The 23027-nt window shown below is 36.2% G+C and overlaps 1 protein-coding gene across 2 annotated transcripts in view; it reads right to left on the reverse strand.

The window, feature by feature from the left end:
• Window positions 1–23027, reverse strand: part of NTN4 (netrin 4) — a 105128-nt gene that overhangs the window by 3481 nt on the left and 78620 nt on the right. The window contains exons 6-9 of one of the 2 annotated variants that reach the window (XM_037023083.2): window positions 14577–14790; window positions 14038–14150; window positions 4065–4133; window positions 1203–1373 (exon numbers count right to left, since the gene is read on the reverse strand). In XM_037023083.2, the coding sequence (XP_036878978.1) occupies window positions 1203–1373; window positions 4065–4133; window positions 14038–14150; window positions 14577–14790 (567 nt within the window). Of the gene's footprint in view, window positions 1–1202; window positions 1374–4064; window positions 4134–14037; window positions 14154–14576; window positions 14791–23027 lie in introns of both variants that reach the window. The other variant, XM_037023080.2, reaches the window with a different exon arrangement.

Here is a 23027-nt window from a genome sequence, read left to right on the forward strand (position 1 = left end):
ATATTTATTTATTATTTAAAAAGTCCTTTTTTCTTTTCCTTATTAAAATTTAAAATATTTAAGGGGTATAAAGAGGTATGAGAGATTAGTCAGCAGTCAAAAAAGTCAAGAGTTTTATGTCACTATTTAGATTGTTAAGGTTGTGGGAGGAGGGGATACTTTACTGATAGTTTCTCCTTCTCCCATTCTGTTACCTGTTTGTTTCTCTCAAATTAAGTAAAAAAAGACCACAAATGACTTCCTATTCACATAACTGTGATTTCTTGGACTTATATTTGAAAGGAATTAGATGTAGAGCATATGTTTTACACCTGTTTCAGCAAAGCCATTTAGACATAGATGGCAACTACATAAACAGGGAAATACAGAGGATTTAAAAAAATTATTTGTTTTACTAGAAATTACTATTTATGTTACTACTAACACAGTAAGTATATACTATGTTACTATTATCTGGGTACTAATGATAGGTGCTGGAAATACTATGATCAAAAATCTAAATCCCATCCTCATAAGAAATAAGCAGCTTATGACACAATATGAAGAGTGTATATCTGGAGTGTAAAAGTAAGAATTCTGTGCTTATTTGCTTGTCTCTACCTCTGCCATAACATTTTAAGGTGCAAATGTCCCTCCATTCCAAGTTTCTCTAAGATTCTACATTTTTTGTTGTTGTTGTTTATTTCTGCTGTTTCTGATTTGAAATCAAAATGATTATTTAATAAAAAACAAGATGAGAACTTGAAAGTGGTCTTCTCTCCAGGAGAAACAGATGCTTCTCATGCAGTAGTAAAAATGAATTCAATATTATTTGCACAGATGGAATTTTGCATTTGAACTTCCTTTGGGAGCAAGTGCTACTCAGGGCACAGTAATAGGACCTAGCTTTCAGATAAAGCATTAGTGGCAAGTGAATTCATGAGCGTGCTTTCTATGCCACTAGCACCTGGAACCAATCTGAGACTTCTTTCTTTAAGACAAAGAATATTATATTGCTGGATTTATTATATTTTACAGCAGTGGGAGAGAAATAATTTTTTCATGTCAATTCAAAGAATTCCATTTGCATTTTTCCAGTTCACATGATGAAAAGGAGAGATGTTCTTGCTGAATTTATTTAGGTTGTGGTTCAGAGAATGTAGGCCAAGCAGCAAATCGAAAGAGACAAAGTAGTTGTTAAACTAGAAAAATCTAATGCTTACCAGGATTGAGGATTGGACAAGTGCAGCCTCTGTTAGTCCATGATTCTGGATATAATGTTCGTTTTCCTCGTAAAATTTTCAATTTGGTAGATTTTAATACTTTTTTAATCTTCACATTGACCTCAGCATGAGATCCTTTATCATGAGCTGATAAAATTTTTATTTTTAGCACTGTAACAACACAATCCCAAAAGTCAAAATGCATAGAATTTCACACTATCTTCTGAACTTTGTACAACTTAAATATGCACTTCAAGATAAAATGGAATAGTAAATTAATGCTGATGAGAATGTGGAAATTTGCTTTAAAAATCATTAGACTCATCAATTTTTGTATTAGCTTCATCTCATTTATTTATATTAACTATACTCCTCCTTATTAGATATGTTCAACTGCTACTGCTTCCCATATTACTATGTTAAGAGAATATCAGCCATTTGTCTACTGCAAATAGCAATCTTAAACACATTAAGCTATCATCTTAAACAATATTCAGGCATCTCTATATAAATCTAAATAGAAGGAAGATGTGTAAGAAACAGAATTATTATCCTGTTTTTTATTAGGATTCTAAGTATATTATACTCTGAGGGCTGACTGTGTGTTAGACACAGAGTATGTTAGGACACAGAGCAAAATGTATTGCCAGAGTATATTTTACATATTCCAAAGAGAATAAATGATATTAGTGATTACTTAATCTTACCCTGTTGTAAAATGCAAGCTGAGTGGGGTTAGGGACACTGTCCTTCTGCATGGTGGCAGAGCTCCACTAGTCTATATAACTCATGATTCCATTATGCTCTTCCATCTGTGAAATGGATGTGGCTGGGGATTAAGTAATGGGATAAATTGGGGTGGGGAAAAAAGTAGACCTAAGGAACTGGGATACAATATTCTATATTATTAGGAGATTGGCTCATCTATATCTTGATGCAAGATTCTTTGTAATGGGAGAACCCTATACTGGCTGGTCCTGTATTCTAAGAATATGGCTATCAGCTAGATGTCTTTATAAAATTACCAAATTTTTTACTTCTAAGGGGTCTTAAAAGCTTATCTAATCTTGTTTCATGTATGAGGAAGCAAGATTCAAGAAATTAAGTGAATTGCTCAAATTTGCATAAGAAATAGAGTTTTGGGCTAGAGATAAGATAAATGCATTAAGCATACATAGCATAGTGTCTCACACATGGCTAGTGCTCAATAAATGTTCACTTTATTTTTCCACTAGACTGTAAGCTCAAAGAGAGCAGGAACCTTGTCTATTCACTACTGCAGTTCAATAGGTATTTGCTAAAGGAATAGAGATGAATCAATGTTTTTTTCCATTAATTCAGAAAATGGGGAGGGGGAAACCATTTTTTTTTCTGAGTTTGTAGGTGTACTGCATTAATAAGACAGAGGTATTTCATTATATCATTAATAGCATTCACATTCTCTGAAGCAGAAAATAGTACAGCTATATTAAAAGATACCAATTTGGTCATTTGTAAATTCAGTCAGAGAGCTACCAAACCTATGTGATAATGAAAACCAGTTTATATTTCCCCTGAGCTACTTTGGACTAAATTGTCATGTTTTTTGCTTTTGATAGTGAATACCATTTTCTCTAAACTAACTTTTCTTTATTGGGCTCTATACATTTCAAAAGCTTTCTTCTATTATTTAGCCAAGTTAGCAGGTGAAAAGAGGGAAATATGCATATAATTTAGATAAGATTTATGTTTTTAACATTTACTTTCTAATCTTTTCTGAGATTAAATACAGTATTATCAAAAACCTGAACATTTGGCTTAAGAAATCACAATTAAAATTTTTTCTCTTCATGTAGTGCATTATTTCAGGCTGTATAAATTACAGAACAATAAAAAGCCTTAGACACTAGTCAAGAATATGCTGGTAAGATAAGGTATCTAATATATTTAATAGTAAACATAAAGCCATTTAGAAGATAGTAATAGTCTTTATTTAGAGCAATGACATTTTCCTTTGTTTATATGTTGTAGTTTCCTGGTACTGGAAAGGTAGAGGAGTCTGGAATACACAGAGAGGGCAAAGAAGAGACCCAGGCAGAACACTAGTTGCAGTGTCTCCCAAATATGTACTTCCTTCTTCCATTTACTGAGCATCTAGTATGTGCTAGGCAATGTGCTGTCTGCTTTTCAAAAACTTATTTCATTAAGAGAAGATGGCATCATCTCTATTTTACAGAAGAGAAAGTCTGGAGAGTTAAGTTACCCAACCAATAAATCAGAAATCAAACCCATATAGGTCTGAACCCAAATCCTGAATTTTGAATCACTGAAATACCGCTTTAAATTGATTTCTGCTTAGTATTGATACACAATAATCAGGCACAGATTACTACTTGAAAATGGTATTACTACATAAAACTGGTATAGGAATCATTTAAGTTGCTAGAGACTCCTCTTTTAGATTCCTAAAACAAGAAACATCTATAAGAAAGGATTATGTGTACAGGTGAATGTAGTAACCGCACCTTCTTAATAATGTGTATCAGTGATACCTTAATTTAAAAATATATATATATATATATGGCACACACACAAAAAGAAAAGATTATATGTCATGGTTATTTTCTTTTTGTTGTTTGCCTTTTCCTTGTAGTAGGATAACCTTGCCTTTGCTCTACCAGTCTCCTGCCCACACCAGAATTTTCAACACTATCTTTATTAGGAAAATCTAGATCAAGACCAGAATACTGTGTTTAGTATTATTACATAGACTAATGCTTTGATTTATTGAGAATGTCATAGACCAAGCCTCTTATTTCCTAAAAAACTCTTTGTACTCAGATTGAATAGATTCTCAGAAGCATTCAAGTACTTCAAACTCACCATATGAATATTTCATTCCACAAAATGCCTTGGAATTTCCTAGCACCTGTTCCTTACATTCACATTTACCTACAGAAAGTAAATGAAAAATAGTGTTAGTTATTAGAAACAAAGAATATATTCTCCCATACTGTAGGATGCCTTTTTGTTCTACTGATGGTGTCCTTTGCTGTACAGGAGGTTTTTAGCTTGATGTAGTCCCGTTTGTCATTTTTGCTTCTGTTTCCCTTGCCTGAGGAGATGTGTTGAGGAAAAAATTGCTCATGTTTATATTTACGAGATTTTTGCCTATATTTTCTTCTAAGAGTTTTATCGTTTCATGACTTACATTCAGGTCATTGATCCATTTCGAGTTTACTTTTGTGTATGGAGTTAAACAATAATCCAGTTTCATTCTCTTACGTGTAGCTGTCCAGTTTTGCCAACACCAGTCATTGAAGAGGTTGTCATTTCCCCATTGTATATCAATGGCTCCTTTATCATATATTAATTGATCATATGTGCTTGGATTTATATCATGTGTTAATTGATTTATATCATATATTATTTGACCTTATGTGCTTGGCTCTCTATTCTATTCCCTTGATCTATGGGTCTGTTCTTGTGCCAATACCAAATTGTTCCATTGATCTATGGGTCTGTTCTTGTGCCAGTACCAAATTGTCTTGATTACTGTGGCTTTGTAGTAGAGCTTGAAGTCGGGAAGCATAATCCCTCTAGCTTTATTCTTCCTTCTCGGGATTGTTTTGGTTATTTGGGGTCATTTGTGGTTACATGTAAATTTTAGAACTATTTGCTCTAATTTGTTGAAGAATGCCATTGGTATTTTGATAGGGATTGAATTGAATCTGTAGATCGCTTTGGGCAGGATGGCCATTTTGATAATATTAATTTTTCCTATTCATGAGCATGGGATGTATTTCCATTTATTGGTGTCTTCTTTAATTTCTCTCATGAGTGTCTTTAGTTCTCAGGGTATAGGTCTTTCACCTCCTTGGTTAGATTTATTCCTAGGTATTTTATTCTTTTTTGATATAATTGTGAATGGAATTGCTTTCCTGATTTCTCTTTCTGCTCGTTCATCATTAGTATATAGGAATGCAACAGATTTCTGTGTACTGATTTTGTATCCGGCAACTTTGCTGAATTCAATTATTAGTTCTAGTAGTTTTGGGGTGAATTCTTTAAGGTTTTTTTCTATGTACAATACCATGTCATCTGCAAACAGTGACAGTTTAACTTCTTCCTTCCCAATCTGGATGCCTTTTATCTCTTTGTGTTGTCTGATTGCTGTGGCTAGGACCTCCAGTACTACGATGAATAAAAGTGAGGAGAGTGGGCATCCTAGTCTTATTCCCCATCTTAAAGGAAAAGCTTTCAACTTTTCACTGTTAAGTATGATGTTGGTTGTGGGTTTGTCATATATGACCTTTATTATGTTGAGGTACTTGCCCTCTATACCCATTTTATTGAGAGTTTTTATCATGAATGGATGTTGAGTTTTGTCACATGCTTTTTCAGCATCTATGGAGATGGTCATGTGATTTTTGTCCTTCTTTTTATTGATGTGGTGTATGATGTTGATGGATTTTTGAATATTGTACCATCCTTGCATCCCCAGAATAAATCCTAGTTGATCATGATGGATGATCTTTTTGAAGTATTTTTTAATTCGACTTGCTAATATTTTGTTGAGTGTTTTTGCACCTATGTTCATCAGGGATATTGGTCTGTAATTTTATTTTTTTGTGGTGTATGCCTGGTTTTGGTATTTGAGTGATGCTGGCCTTATAGAATGAGTTTAGAAGTATTCCCTTCTCTTCTACTTTTTGGAAAACTTTAAGGAGGACAAGTATTAGGTCATCACTAAATGTTTGATAAAATTCAGTGGTGAAGCCATCTGTTCCGGGAATTTTGTTCTTGGGTAGTATTTTGATTACTGATTCAATTTCATTGCTGGTAATTGTCTGTTAAGATTTTCTATTTCTTCCTGGGTCAGCCTTGGAAGGTGCATTTTTCTAGAAATTTATCCATTTCTTCTAGATTATCCAATTTGTTAGCATATAATTTTTCATAGTATTTTCTAATATTTATTTGTATTTCTGTGGTGTCTGTGGTGATTTTTCCTTTCTAGTTTCTGTTTTTGTTTATGTGTGTAGAATCTCTTTTTTTCTTGAGAAATCTGGCTAGGGGTTTATCTATTTTGTTAAGTTTCTTGAAGAACCAACTCCTGCTTTCATTGATTCTTTCTATTGTTTTACTCTTCTCAATTTTATTTATTTCTGGTCTGTTTTTTATTATGTCCCTCCTTCTACTGACGTTGGGCCTCATTTGTTCTTCTTTTTCTAGTTTCATTAATTTTAAGGTTAGACTGTTTATATGGGATTGTTGTTCTTTCCTGAGGTAGGCCTGTATTGCAATGTATTTCCCTCTTAGGACGGCCTTTGCTGCATGCCGCAGATTTTGTGATGTTGAGTTATTGTTGCCATTTTTCTCCATATATTGCTTGATCTCTGTTTTTATTTGGTCATTGACCCACTGATTATTTAGGAGCATGTTATTAAGCCTCCATGTGTTTGTGGGCTTTTTTGTTTTCTTGCATAATTAATTTCTAGTTTAATACCTTTGTGGTCTGAGAAGCTCGTTGGTACAATTTCAATCCTTCTGAATTTACTGAGGCTCTCTTTGTGGCCTAGTATATGATCTATTCTTGAAAATGTCCCCTGTGCACTTGAGAAGAATGTATACCCTACTGCTTTTGGATGGAGTGTTCTGTAGATGTCTGTTAGGTCCATCTGTTCTAATGTGTTGTTCAATTCCTCTGTCTCCTTCCTTATTTTCTGTCTGGTTGATATGTCCTTTGGAGTGAGTGGTGTGTAAGTCTCCTAAAATGAACACATTACATTCTGTTTCCCCCTTTATTCTGTTAGTATTTGTTTCACTTATGTAGGTGCTCCTGTGTTGAGTGCATAGAATTTTAATGTTATATCCTCTTGTTGGACTGACCCCTTTATCATTATGTAATATCCATTTTTGTCTCTTGTTACTTTCTTTGTTTTGAAGTCTATTTCATCTGATACAAGTACTGCAGCTTCTGCTTTTTTCTCCTTATTAGTTGCATGAAATATCTTTTTCCATCCCTTCATTTTTAGTCTATGTATGTCTTTGGGTTTGAAGTGAGTCTCTTGTAGGCAGTATACAGACAGGTCTTATTTTTTAATCCATTCAGTGACTTTATATCTTTTGATTGATGCATTCAGACTATTTACATTTAGGGTGATTGATAGATATGTACTTATTGCCATTGCAGGCTTTAGATTCTTGTTTACCAAAGGTTCAAGGGTAGCTTCTTTACTATCTAACAGTCTAACTTAACTTACCTAGTATGCTGTTACAGACAAAATCTAAAAGTTATTTAGATAACTCCTTTTTCTTCCTCCTCTATTCTTTATATATTAGGTATCATATTCTGTACTCTTTGTCTATCCCTTGACTGACTTTGGGTTAGTTGATTTAATTTTACATTTACTTAGTAATTCATTGGTCTACTTTTTCTACTGTGGTTTTATTTTTTCTGGTGACAGCTATTTAGCCTTAGTAACACTTCCATCTATAGCAGGCCCTCCAAAATACACTGTAGAGATGATATGTGGGAGGTAAATTCTCTCAGCTTTTGCTTATCTGGAAATTGTTTGATCCCTGATTCAAATTTAAATGATAATCATGCCTGGTAGAGTATTTTTGGTTTGAGGCCCTTCTGTTTCATTGCATTAAATATATCATGCCACTCCCTTCTGGCCTGTAAGGTTTCTCTTGAGAAGTCTGATGATAGCCTGATGGGTTTTCCTTTGTATGTGATCTTTTTCCTCTCTCTGGCTGCTCTTAATACTCTGTCTTTATCTTTGATCTTTGCCATTTTAATTATTATATGTCTTGGTGTTGTCTTCCTTGGATCCTTTCTGTTGGGAGATCTGTGCACCTCCATGGCCGGAAAGATTATTTCCTTCCCTAGATTGGGAAAGTTTTCAACATTTACCTCCTCAAAGATACTTTCTATTCCTTTTTCTCACTTCTTCTTCTTCTGGTACCCCTATAATGCAAATATTGTTCCCTTTGGATTGGTCACACAGTTCTCTCAATGTTCTTTCATTCCTAGAGATCCTTTTTACTCTCTGTGCCTCAACTTCTTTGTATTCTTGTTATCTAATTTCTATTTCACTTACCGTCTCCTCCTTCATCTAATCTGCTTTTAAATCCCTCCATTGTATGTTTCATTTCAGATACTGTATTTTTCAAACTTTCTATCTCTTTCTTGAATTCCTACCTGAGGTCTTGAATACTTTTCTGTGGCTCTGTGAGCATATTTATGATTTTTATTTTTAAATATTTTTCAGGAAGATTGGTGAGTTCAGTTTCACTTGGCCCTCTTTCTGGTGTTTTTTGTATTTTGGTTTGTACCAGGTTCTTTTGACATTTCATATTTGTGAAAATAACTTGGTGTAGGAGGCTCCCTCTAGTGCCCAGAAGCATTACTCTTTGGAGCTGCTCAGCCCCTGGAGCAATGGCGACTGGTTGCAGGCGAGCTGCACTGGTTCCTGCTGGAAGAAAAGAGCTCTCTCCTGCTTCCTGGCTGCAGGAGGATCAGTGGCCTGAGCATGCAGTGAGGAACCCCTATACTACACCCTTGTAGCCATAGGTGGGGCTGCCCTCTGGCTGGTCTGGTGCAGTGGTAGGGGCAGCAGGCCTGTGAGCCAGTGCCAACTGGCCAGGAGGAAGGAGCAGCAGGCTGCATATTGTGGTGGGTGGCCTTAGAGCTGCATTGCCAGCCAGGGGGATGGAGCACCCGAAGCTCCTGAAAGTTCCCAACCTTCTGGGCTGAGTGTGCTGGGACAATTTTGTCTACCTGCCCTTTTTCCTGAGCCGGAAGCTCTGTGCAATCCTTGCCTCTTTAGAAGCCCTCTCTTTAGAGTGGCTGCCTTTCTTTAATCCCAGAGTGGTTGGTTGTGGGTAACTCTTCTCCACAAGTGGCTGGAATCTCAGTCTCTCCTAGTGTTCCACCTGTCTTAGTTTTCCAACCCCACTAATCTCCAGAGCACCATGAAATGTAGGTTCACGCTCCCAGAGCAGATCTCCAGGTTTGGGTGGTCAGCAATCCTAGGTCTTCACCCCCACCCCACTCCATTTCTCTTCCTCCCACTGGTGAGCTGGGGTGGAGGAAGGACTTCGGTTCCACCGGATTGCAGCTTCAGTACTTAACACTTTTCTGTGAGGTCTGCTCTTTTCTCCAGATGTAGGCAGTCTGTTGCAGCCTTCTTTCCTGTTGCTCTTTCAGGATTAGTTGTATTTGCTATATTTTCATATTATATGTAGTTTTGGGAGGAGGTTTCTGTCTCACCTCTCACGCTGCCATCTTTAAGCCAATCTCCTTTATTAAACTGGTAAACATTAAGTGTTTTCCTGAATTCTGTGAGCTGCTCTAGCAAATTAATTGAACCTAAAGGGGAGGTCATAGCAATTTCCAGTCTGTAGCCAGTAGGTCAGAAGTAGAGAGAAATGCCTGCAGCTTGCAACCGGCATCTGGAGTGGGGGCTTAAAGGGCAGTCTTATAGAATGGGGCCCTTAACATGGGGAATCTGGTGCTGTCTCCGGGAAGATACCATCAGAATTGAGTTGAGTTCTCTAACACCCTGCTGTTGTTTGAGAATTGCCTGGTGTTAGTATGTGTGGGAAGACCCCCAACCACATACACACATTGGAATCAGGTCCAGGAACCTGAATGGAGTTGTACTACTATTTCTGCTGTTTATAATATTACTATTGTTATTTGTGTATGTAGGGAAAAAATAAACCATTGCATTTGGTGTTGGAGGAGAGGGATTTGCACCATTTGACCCAGCAATTCCACTTCTAGGAATTTACCTGAAGAAAACAAAATCTCTGATCCAAAAATATATATGTACCCCTTTGTTTATTGCTGCATTATTTACAACAGCCAAGATATGGAAGCAACCTAAGTGTCCATCAGTAGATGAAGGATAAAGAAGATGTGATACATACACACAATAGAATATTATGCAGCCATTAAAAGAAAAGAAACCCTGCCATCTGCAACAACATGAATTGATCTAGAGGGTATTTTGCACAGTGAAATAAGTCATGAGGAGAAAGACAAATATGATTTCACTTATTTGTGGAGTAGAAATACAAAGCAAAACAGAATGAACAAAAAAGCAGTAAACTCATAGACACTGAAGAGGGACTGGTGGTTACCATGGGGGAGGAATTGTGGTGGGTGGGTGGGAGGGGGAGGGGGATAAAAGGGCACAAAAATTCTCAATTATAATGTACGTTGGTCATAGGGATAGTGGTACAGCATGGAGAATATAGCCACTGATTCTGTAACATCTTCCTATGTGACAGATAGTATACTAGTAGGGGTGAGGATTAATAATATGGGTAACTGTTCAAAAAAAAAAAAAAGAAAGTGTTGTGGGAGATTGGATCCCATTCACATTGTCAACAAATACTTTAAAATATTTATGAATAAACCTACCCTAAATTACTAGGAGTGAAATTTTTAAAAAAATAAATAAAGTATCTCTAACAGAAATAGGGAAGTTAGGAGAAGGAGAGCATTTCAGGGCTATATAATTCAAGATTTTTGGGTAGCAATCAATGATCTAATTTAATTATTTAAAGGACATGTAGTAGCTCATAGGAAGGAGAAAAGAACTCAGAAAGCACAAGAGTCAGGAACATGCCAGAGATCTGGGTAGCAGGAACTATATAGCTCAGTCTCTTTTATGGCTTTACCATTGGAATCATGAACTTAAATCATGTTCACACTTTTACTTTCAGGTCAAAATTTAACTTCCAGGGAGAGAGCATCATACTAGCCTCTCCAAGACTGTATTAAATGGGAGCAGTGTGGTTCCCTAAAGAAAAACTGGGTTGAGGTACCACAGACAGCAGGCAAAAAGAGGAAATGGATTTGGGTAGGCAAGAGCAACAGAAGTCTAGTATGAGATTATAAGGAATTAGAGATGCTGATAGAACATCCAGGTGGAAATGGGAGATTGATTCTAGTGAGCCTTGGTTAGGTAGACATGGTGATGTGGAAAACAGTGACTGACATATTGGCTCTAACTGAACCTGCTTTAGAAATCAGAGAATGAGATTTGAAGTAGAAAATCACAGTGGAATTAAGTAGTGGGAAAGGGGAATCAAAGATGCTTAAAATTAGCTGCTGTGATTTGTTAAATGATATTGCATATAATCTATACATAGCAGAGAAGATTACTCATTCAGAAATTGTAGTAACCTAAGTGGATAGCCCCATGGCCTTTGATAATTCCACCAAGGCATAATATTTTTAAAAAGCATGTTTACAGTTCTGGAGTAATAGTTAAAGTCAGTTTTGTTGTACAGGAAGTGAAATTTTACATCTGATATTCTCTACCTCACAAGAAGTGGAAGAAATTAATGTTCTCTTGAGGTTGGTATAATGCATTATACTCCCAGTTACTGAAACTTAAGATGGGTAAATTGGTAGATAAGCACACATATTTGGGATTAAACCACAGTGCTTAGGGGGCTGATTATCACTTTTTTGTTGAGAAAAGCTACCCAGAAGCATGATTCTATACCCACTGATAATATTGCTGTTTGGCAGGAGATTGAACAATGTCTTCCTCAATCTGGAGCTCATCCAGATGAATTTCAGAGACTCTCTAGGGACATGACAGACCTAACAGCTGTTGTGGACATGAAAGTCTGGAGTCATTCTGATGCCAGCACTTTATGTGCTTAATGGGTGTGCTGCCAGCTCTCTAGTACCATGATGACTGGCTTAATAAATGTCCTGCGGTCCTAAAAAACTTGATTTTTACAGATTTGGCTTAGCAGACCAATTTGGAGAATTATGAAAATCACTGTGTTAGAAAAATAGAAGAAAACTTTTAAAAATGGAAAACTTTTAAAAACAGTTATTTAAATTGAAATTATAGAATTCAGATTATGTAGCATTACGGCAAAAAGCTAATGAGAGAGACTTTCTTTTTCAAATGCTAAGATAAATATGACAACTTCATATTACCTTATCATTCCCATCTTCTTTACTGTTGTAAATTAATATGAAACCATTAGGAAAATTATCATAAGATTATATTAAATGGAAAAAACCATGATGCAGAATTAAAAATATTAGCATTTCTCAAATCTGGGATCTTGATTCTTGAAGGATCCGTAAGTGCTCCATCAAAATGTATTAAATTGTTGTTTCTTTCTTTGCTCCTGCCAGGTGGGCCTTTTTGCTGTTTCTATTCCCATTTCAGGGCTTTTGCACTTGCTGTCTTTTGCCTAAACTCTCCTCTCTCTGTTATCTGAATAGCTCACTCCCTTACCTCCTTTAGATTTTTTTCTTACACATTACCTTTCATGGGGCTTTCCTTGATGACCTATTTAAAAATATGCCACTTCCAAGCACTTCTTGTCCCCTTCCTGATTATTTCTCTAACTAAACATCTCTAATACTAGAGAAATTAGTATTTCTCTAATGCTAAATGTCATTAAACTAAATATTTTACTTATTTATTATCTGTCTTCTTCTGCAAGAATGTAAGCTCCTGAGGCTGGGATTTTTGTCTGTTTGGTTAAATTACTACATTTACAGCCCTGGCACCAAGTATGGGTATATTGGTTGGATCAATGTATGAGTTAATAAAGAACACCTACAAATTAGTAAAAAAAATTCACAAAAAAAGGAGACCTGAATGGCCAAGAAACCATGAAAAGTTACTAACTATGTTAGTAATTAGGAAAATACAATTTGAAATGGCAAGATGCCATTTCACATCCATCAGACTGGCGAACATTGAGAAGTTTGCATTAACTTTAGAAGTTCAATAAATACTAAATGAGTCTACCTTACTTGAGTTAGTGAGTTAGAATAGTACTTGGTCCCTTGTATGTGTTATATAATAATTTCTTAAATAAATACAAAGTGTTAGCAAGGATGTGGAGCAACAGGATGTCATACTTTGCTGATGGAATGCAAATATATATAACCATTTCAGAGAACTACTTGGCAATATGCAGTAAATTTGATAACGAATGTACTTGTGGCACAACAGTATCTAGGTTGTACCCTAGAACAAGGGTCAGCAAACTTCCGATAGGGGAATAGATAATATTTTGGGCTTTGTGGGCCAAGAGACAAAATTAAAGATATTATATGAGTACTTATATAACTATTTAAAGTATGACCATCCAAACCTTATAGCAGGTAGCTTGTAGGCTATAGAAAAACAGATGCCAGGCCAGAACAGGCCTGAGGGCCATAGTTTGCCAGCCCCTGCTCTAGTGAAGTTCCTTCTCAAGTACACCAAGTTGCATATAAGAGAACATTCACTGTAGTATTATAGCATTATATATAACAGTAGAAAACTGATAATTGGAAATATCCTATATGGCAAACAATGGGAAAATAAAAAGTGATACATGCATACAATATAATAGCTAAATCTTAAGAGGTATATGTTCAGGTCAAAAATGTTTTAAGGAGATGGGTAAGTTATGTGCATAAAAATTTTAATGCACTGTACATATATATTTGTAGTAAAATAGTGAAAACATGAAAGTGAATGATAAACACCAAAATTCAAGTTAGTGCCCATTCTGTGGAGTAAGGGAGGCTAGCAAGCTTATAGATTGGTACACAGGGTCTTCAAATGTATCTATGACCTTTTAAAATTTAAATGGAACAATTATGGCATGACATAAAATTTGGTGAGTATGTGGGTATTCATATGACATTTTGGAATCCATAATGTTTAATAATGAAAAAAACTATTAACCTCAGAACTAAAGAGTTCCCCTTATAAGATTCAAAAGCTATGTTCTGGTTTTTTAATGAATCACTTTTACTGAAGACCAGACCTGGAAATATGATATTTTGTTATATCTGTTGTCTCACCTGAATGTCGAAGTGCAGAAAATCCTTGCTCATCCTCCCACTCCCAGACTGGTTCACTCTTATTGTGCACGGAATGGAAGTCAGGAATTTCATGATACCAGTCTACGTCTGTGCTGCTAAAAAAAATAGAAAAAGATTTAAGAACTTAAGGAATGTCCTAGAACTTGCATGAAATGAATATTATCTTTATACATTTATAGAAATTTAATATATATAAATGTATTTGTAGAAATTTACATACTTATAGAGATTTAAACCTTTTCAGCTACCTTCCCATCCTTTCACTTTTCATAAATAGTGTGTTAAAGGACCTATTGTTATGAAGAATTTATTTTGCCAAATGAACGAGACCACCTCTAGAATCTTGCAAGAACAAATTACTTGACTCTGCAATTTGACAAAAATTCTTCAAAGACATGTACAAATACATCTTTGCTCCACTAATGGCATGCAAGATATTTCAAACCACTGCCAGTTTTGAAGATCTTCAAAAGAACCTGAAAGACACAGAGATGAGAGCAAGAGCCACACGCTTTCACCTGCTGATGCAGTCTCCCGAGAGAGGGTCGCAGCTCCCCGCGCAGTCACAAGGCCTGCAGCCGTAGTCTCCGAAGCCCCAGTATCCCAGCATACACCTGTCGCAAAGTGGCCCTGCCACCCCAGGCTTGCAAGGGCAGTCACCATTGCTAGGGTCACAGAAGGTCAGTGAGCTAAAGGGAAGGACAGCTGATCCAACTGGATGACAGGAACACACTGCAACAGAAGAGGACACACAATCACTAATGAGTTACTAGATTATCTGCGGAGATTAGACCTGGCAATCCCAAAATGGTTTCCCTTCAGATATCAAAACCTCTAACACTCCTCTGTTAGTCAGTTGGTGTATGCTTGAGAATGAAAACTAATTATAGATAGGAAGCTATAATGAGAGAAGCATATCTGCTGCAAATGAACCACAAAATTTCTTTTAAAATTAAGGCCATTAAATATGAATGGCTTTTGTTTGGAGTGATGAGAACAAATTAGCAAATAAGACAAAGAAGGGACAGTTGGTGAGAAAGGAATAAAATCTTGAGAGTATGGTGTTCTGGAAGCCAAATAAAGTTTCAACGTCAGGTAGGCAACATCAACAGTGTTAAATGCTGATAGGCCCAAGAATATGAGGAATGGGAGTGGATTTTTTCATTTGACAAAATGAAGGCCATTGGTGTCCTGACAGGAGCAGTTTCAGTATAGCAGTGAGTTCAAACCTAACAGACAGCTCTTTTGACGAGGCACAGAAATGTGATAGCTAGAATGGAATGGGATATGAACTCAAGTGAAGGCTTGCATTTTTGTTTGTTTCAAGATGGGAGAAATTACAGCATGTTTACTGTTTGGTGTTGATCGGAGTGATCTAGTAGAAAGGGAAATGCTGATGACCATAAGAGAGGTGGGAGAATTGCTAGAGGGATACTTGAGTAGAGAGTGAGGAGGAGTGATGGGGTCTGATGCAGGGGGAATGTGTTGGCCTTGGGCAGGAGCACTATCAGCTCACAGTAACAGGATGGAGCTCACAGCATATGCACACAAATGCAAGTAAGTGTATAAATGCAGTGGTGGGAGCTGATGGAATTTTTCTTCTGATTGCTTTATTTTCTGATGAAATGGGAAGCAAGGTCATCAGGTAAGAGAGATGATGAAAAATGGAAGTGGAAGAGTGAGTGAGAGACTTAGAAAGTATAATTAGAAGTATAATTGCCAGGCAGCATAAAGGCCACATATGAGGTTAGTAGTCATGAATCTATGCAACGCCAGGTAAAACTGTTGGTTGTTTCTTTAGTCCTACATACAACCAAGAGGGTTCATGTCTGGTATAGGAAGAAAGCTGGATTTAATTTGCATGGTGCTATGGACTGAAAGTTTGTTCCTTCCAAATTCGGGCGTTGAAGGCTGTCCCCGATGTGATAGTAGTATTTAGAGGTGGGGCCTTTGGGAAGTTCGGATGTGGTCTTGAGGGTGATGATTTGGTGAGCTTATAAGGAGATGAAGAGCTGAGAGCTCTCTTCTCTGTGAAGATGTGAGACCACAACAAGAAGTTGGCAGTCTGCAATCTGGAAAAGAACTCTCACTAGGACCAGACAACACTGGCACCATGATCTTGGATTTCCAGCCTCCAGAATGTGAGAAATGAATGTTTATTGTTTAAACCACTCAGTTTATGGTATTTTGTTACAGCAGCCTGAATGGACTAAGACACATGGGGTTAAATCCAGTTTCTCAGACTAGAATCTGTAATCAGCCATTTCTGCTACTCCTTGCTATTAATCAACAGTCCTCCTCCTCAGCCTGGTCTTTAAATACTCTTCCTATCGCATTTCCTTTAAATGATTAAAACAAAATGTAATTGTGGTAAAAAAAAAAAAAAACACATACCACAAAAATGTACCATCTTAACCATTTTTAAGTGTATATTTCATCCTCATTGTATTTTTTGTTCCTGCTTTATATGTGGAAACTCTGCTGCTTCCTGAAAACGTGAACTTCTCTCATGCCTCGGTGTCCCTCACCATGCCTGCATTGCCTGTCTCTGCTTGGTCCATCTGGATCCCAACATGCTTCCTGTCCCACTCCCTCCAGACAGTTACCCACTCTCTCTATGTTACCTGTGTTCTTAGCATGTATTTCTATTGGGTGCATATCACAGTACATCATCATTACTTGTATGCTTGTCTCCATTACTCCTAGACTCTGCATTCACTGACAGAAGGATCTTTATCTTCTTATTTTTGTTTTCCAGGCTCTAGAACAGTGTCCAGTACATAGTCAATGCCCAAATAAGCATTTGTGGAATTGACTGAAGGACATTCCATGCCGTGAGAATTGTGTGAAAGGGCATGGCCTTTTTGAGGAATATGAGAAGTCTAGTGCGTCTAGAATATACATTGAGTGGAAAGTAGTTGAAGCTGATGAGGCAGAATAAAAAGCCAGAGTTAGGTTTGGAGCCAGATTGTGGAAAGGCCTAACCCAAAAGGTTGAATTTTGTCCTATGGGTAATAAGGACCATAAGAAATAAGACTTTAAAGAAGCAAAATTATGACATGGCTATCATTTAATTTTGGCTGATTCTTTGGTGGCATTGTGTGATGTACACTAGAGTGGGGAGAGACTGATGGTAGGGAAACCAAAGCAAGGAGAGAGAATAAGGACCTGGACTCAGGCAGTAGATGTAGAAACAGGAGGGAAGGTTGAATGTGAAAATTTTTGTTTTCTTAGATTGAATTGATAGGATTTGAAGTCCATCTGGATGGGGAGGAAGAAAGCATTGTTGAGGGATAGCAGAAACTGTGGAAGATTTTAAGGTTTCTATGAAAGTAAATGGCTAGTGACATTATTTACAAACATTTAGATTTATTTACATAGGGCCAGAGTATATTGGGATAGGTAGATCCACATTAGGGGCAGAGCTAGGGAAGAGATAGAGAAGAGAATTGGTTCAGGGCTAGACATATCAAGTTTCAGATATGTGGAGAATACACTAATAAGTTATAATAGGCAAGCAGAAATAATAGTCTGGGGGAATAGTTGGGATCACAAATACAGTTTTAAGAGTTGTCAGCAGATGGGAATTGTGAAATTAAAAGAGCTATTTGAGTTTTTCCGGGGATACTATGTAGAGAACCACTTGGTTGAGAACCACTATAGTAAGCGCATAGAATGTAGCTTTTTTTTTTTTTTTTGCAAAAGGTATGATTATCTTTTTGGGAAGAATATCTTACCCATTAATTTATTTCCTCATACAACCAACAAATGTTACTTAATAATTCTAATGTTTATGAAGCATTTGTAACTTACAAAACACAATTATCCTTTAGTTGAACATTTAAGGTCCTTCATACTATGGCCCTAGCCTACTTTACCATTTTATCTCTCATTACTCTCTTGCATACAGCTTTTATTCTAATTAAATGGGACCAATTCTTGCATATAGACCTTTTCTAGTTAAATGGAACCCCAATATTTCCTGTTTCTGAACCATTATTAGTTTCAATAGGGAAATGCTTCCATTTATATCTATTTTTTTAAATTCTATATGTCCTTTAAGGTATATTCAAGTGTCACCCCTAATGGTGTCTTTGAAAGGATATGGAATTAGAGTCAAGACAATTCAACCACATGGACAGTGGAAATACCCAAGGTCAGAGCTCTGTTTGTATCTTTGTACTAAAAACAGAACTTTTGAAATTGAAATGTAATGATATTTGGAAAAGAAGAAGGAGATGCAGCACTCTTCCCTCTGCCACACTGTCCCACCTCACCAAGTGTGAAGCCCAGGTACCCATCAAAGTGACAGGTTTACCTTCCTTTAGAAGTCATTCCTTATTTTTACACATTGAATATGATCCATTCTTTCTTTGAAACCCTTTAGTGATTTAAAAATAACATTTCTTCTTATAGCTTTGATCTCTTCTTTTGCATACAGACCATCAGATGTTCTACTTTTCCCCATCAAAACAGTCCATAAGTTCCTTGAAGGTGAACCTGGGTCTTATTCAACTATCTACCCATTTATTGGAGGAGACTTGAGTTTAACTCTTGCCTAATTTTTCTTAACCTTTATGAGCTCCATATTTCTATTTTACCAGGTTGTATTAAGGATTAAATGAAAGATAATGTATGTCCCTAATACTTAGTGTAAAATTAGCAAATAGCAGATTACAACGGCTCAAAAAATGATGATTTAATTGAATTAAAATGCAGTGATAAAAAAGGCTATTTACAAAAGATGATAGATGAAAATGACAAGAGATGTTGTTTGAAAGGATAACTGTGCATTGGTTAAAGGCAGTGTTTATCCATTCACGTACTCAACAAATATATAATGAGCACCTACCATCTGCTAAATACTAAGGAAACTCCTAGGAATCTAATTTGAATAAGACAGTCCTAACCCTTGAAGGGATCCATAGTTTAGAAGAATAATTACTACAAGATAAAAAAAAGCTTATCTAATGCAAGAAGAGAAGTAAAGATTTTGCCTCTAAAAGATTGAGTTTCTCAGAACAGCTTTATTTAAATTCATACAGTTACGGTCATCATTATTTCTACATTAAATCCCCTGAAACTTTTTCTTTGATTGGGCCTCATTATGAGACCATTTAGGTATTTTTCTCTTAAGTTGGCAAGGCACTATTGATTTGTTATTTGTTTTTGATTAAGAAATAATTTTGAGAGAATATGTAGCACAAATATATCAAAATGCTATGTGAATTCTAGGTGCTATGTTTAAATGAAATCACATAATCCAATATAAACATTTCATCATTTTGAGGTGACTAAACCAATAGTTACTGTAACACTCAGGTAAATGAACTTGGCTCTTGAGAGCAGATAAGAGAACCAAAAGAAAGTTGTTGTAGGACTTCCATCCATTGTAATATATGGTATTCCACCAGAACCATTATTTTTTACTGTGAAAGAAAATTCAAGCCTTCCTGGGATTTGACCTCTCTATATTACCATATATTTTAAAACCTGCACACATTTCAGAAATGGCCAGAGAAGAATGTGTCTATCACATGTGTTAGTGGATTTCTGTCAGTGTGACTTTTTACATAATTACAAGATAAAAATACCATTTGAAAACTATGCAGAACTAGCTCCAGGCAGAAGGCGCTGACATCTTTCATGGCATACTTTTTTCAGACTGCACACTGAGGCTTGCCTTGCATACCTCTCTCCTGAAGTTTGTAGTGTAGGTAATATCTGACACACATAATCTACATTTCTTATTTTCTTCCCAAATGCAGATATATTTTCTTCTTGCTTGGGGAAGAAAATTTCTTCTTAGATTTTTGTTTAGGTTCTGATTCTTCAACATACATTTTTTTTAACCGATTGTTGATTCTAAACTGTAACCCAAGCATTTAACTTTTACATATTCATTACAATGAATGCCCAAGTTACAGCCCAACTGGAGTGACATAAATCTTTGACTTCATCTTTGTGTTCTCTTGTTAGACATAAAAACCAATAGTAAGGATTGAACTATCATCATAGACTATCATTCCTAACTTAATTATTTTTTTATTATAATATTTGGTATATAGAGTGGTGGTGAGTTGTCCTTAAAAGCCAAAATAGTGCTTTGAGAGGCAGCCAGATATGTTTGGAATCTATGTGACCTGTCCAGGTAGCAAGTCATATATTATTGGAGTAATTATTACACCCCACCCCCACCTTCACCACCCCCCACACACAAAAAAATTGTCCATGGCTGCTCTCATAACCAAATTGGCAAAGCAAAATTATTAAAAAGAGATTTTCAGCCCAGGGCACTGAAAAAAAATGTCATTTTTAATTCCTAAATATTTTCCCAAAATTTCTTTAATAATGCAAATGACTGATTTTAAATAGTACATTCTCTAGTGACGTGTCCTGTTTTAAGAAAACCTAAAGTAATATTACAAAACATTTAAAACAGATGAGATAGGGGAAATGGGTACTTTTGCAAAAGATTTTATAACAGTTCCCCTTTAAATAGAGATAATTGCTAACTGTTAACACAAATTTTATTTACAGACATGTTTGCAGCAATGTATCTGTTAGGTGAAGCACTGTCCCTTTACCGCATTTACAGAAAAGAAAGGATGTAAGGCTGTTCTGGAGCGTCTTCTACCAGGAAACATAACTGTTAATGAAACAATGGATCAACACATTTTTAAATAAACTTGTATATCTGTAAATCTCTGAAACTAATAATTAAACTAATAATTGTTTCAGTCACAACAGCTGACAGTATATATAGCTGTTTGGAAATCACCTGTAAGATGTATTAGGAAGACAGAGAATAAAACAAAGGCAATATAATAGAGTTGGTAAGGCCACAAACTTAGGAATCAGACTAGATGAGTTCCAATTCTGGTTATAAGGCTTATTATTCTTTATAATATTTTGTGAAATTAACCTCCTCAAGTTTTAGTTTTCTCACTGATGAAGAATAATAATACCTATGCCATAGGGTTGTTTATATGAGGATTAAATGAGACATTGTATGTATTTCACAATGTACCAGGTATTTAGAGACACCCAATGCTCAGAGAATATTATTATTTTGATGAAACATATTAGTTTAAAAACGTCCATTATTCATTCATTCATTCATTCACACCATCAGCAAAGTGTTCCTGACTTTAATGTCAACCTGAACTACACTAAGGGCTAAAGATATAGAGACAAATACAGGGTTATAACTCTTCAGTGAGGAAAGAGAGATATACAAATAAATTATCACAGGCAGTAAATGATATGATGAAGGCAGTCCAGGGTACATGGAAACACAGAGGAAAGAGCAATAACTACCTTATTGCAGGTCTAGGTTGTTTTTAAGGAAGTCAACAATCTGAGTGGCTTTCAAAATAAGCTGAAATTCCTTGCTTTGCACCTGGGAGGAATTTGGTGGCAAACAGCTTTCTTGACTATTCTGTCTTGTGGAATTAGGTTATTCTCCTGTTTACATGTTCTTTTCTATGGATTAAAAAAAATAATAATAATCCCTTGCTACTCTTCTTTTATGGATCAGAGTATGCTCAGAAAAAGTAGGGTCCTGCGGCTTATAAGAAGGTACCCCACAATGTAATGTAGGACAAGAGGCACAGCTGTCAACCTATGTGAATAGTAAGTATGTAAATATGAATACAAAATGGCCAGGAAAATGTGGGGAGAGTTATGGCTTCCTTTATTCTGATGGAGTTGCTAAAACCTTTTGTGATGGATGGACTCAAAGGAAACCACTGCAGTCTTTGCAACTTAATTTCCACCTTCATTAGAACTGTAGGAGACTGTTTACACATCTTTCACTCAGAGAGTGATCCATGATGCCAAGATTGCTGTAGAAACAACCAATTGAGTTCAGCATCTTACCATTTCAGTTGCCAAGACTCCTTAGTATTACCGGATAGCTATAGTCTTTTGCTATTTTGTTAATAAAAGCTACCCTGGGAGCAAAATATTCTGAAAGTATTTACTCCTCATTTAGCTTTTCTAAAAATGGAACTCAAAGTTCAAGGCCCTCAGCTGGGAAAGATGCTGCTCGTCCAGTGCTGTCATCACTGCCCAGCAGCCTACTACTTCAGCAGCGCCTCCCAGACTCCCAACATTGTTTTGTCCTGAAAAGGCCAAGGCCCTACAGAATTTCTGAAGGGGAATTTTTAGTATCAAAGCCATTTCGAAGCAGCCCAGCTGCCTGCTGAGGTTCTTAGAGGGAATGGGAGTTAAGGGAGGATGACTTTGTGATGCAGCTCTAAACAGAAAGGAGACAGTATGAACTATATTAAGTGTGTAGTTAAATGTTAGATAAAATGAAGTCTTCTACCTTTTTTTTGGTACTGTTTTCTTCTTTACCTCTACTATCAACTATTTTGCTAGTGGAGGAATAGCTAGACAAAAATAAAGAAAAAATTGTAAACAAACCTTACTCTGTCAAAGGCAGTATGGTATAACTCTTTACTGTCCTATGCAACATTTTTCTATTTATCCTTTAAATGTTATATGCATTGTGTTCAAAGATAGCTAGTTCCAAAACAGCAGCCGACTCACAGCCTCCAAGAAGGGAGTAGTGGTTACCAAAGGGAAGGGGTTGGAAAGAGTGGGTGGGGAGGGAGGGAGAAGGGGATTAAGGTACATTATAATTAGCACACACAATATAGGTAGATCACGGGGGAAGGCAGAATAGCGTGGAGAAGACCAGTAATGACTCTATAGCATCTTACTAGGCTGATGGTTAGTGATTGCAATGGGGTGGGGGAGAAGGGAACTTGATAATATGGGTGAATGTTGAAACCACAACGCTGCTCATGCGAAACCTTCATAAGATTATATATTGATGATACTATAATGAAAAAAAAAGATAGCTAGTTCCACAATATCAAGATATGTTAATTCCAAATAAAATTATGCTAGAATTATTCTAACAAGAAAATAATTTAAATTAAGACTTGCCTTTAACTTAC

This window comes from Manis javanica, chromosome 10 (genome assembly GCF_040802235.1).
Source record: "Manis javanica isolate MJ-LG chromosome 10, MJ_LKY, whole genome shotgun sequence".
In the NCBI taxonomy this organism is placed as follows: Eukaryota; Metazoa; Chordata; class Mammalia; order Pholidota; family Manidae; genus Manis; species Manis javanica.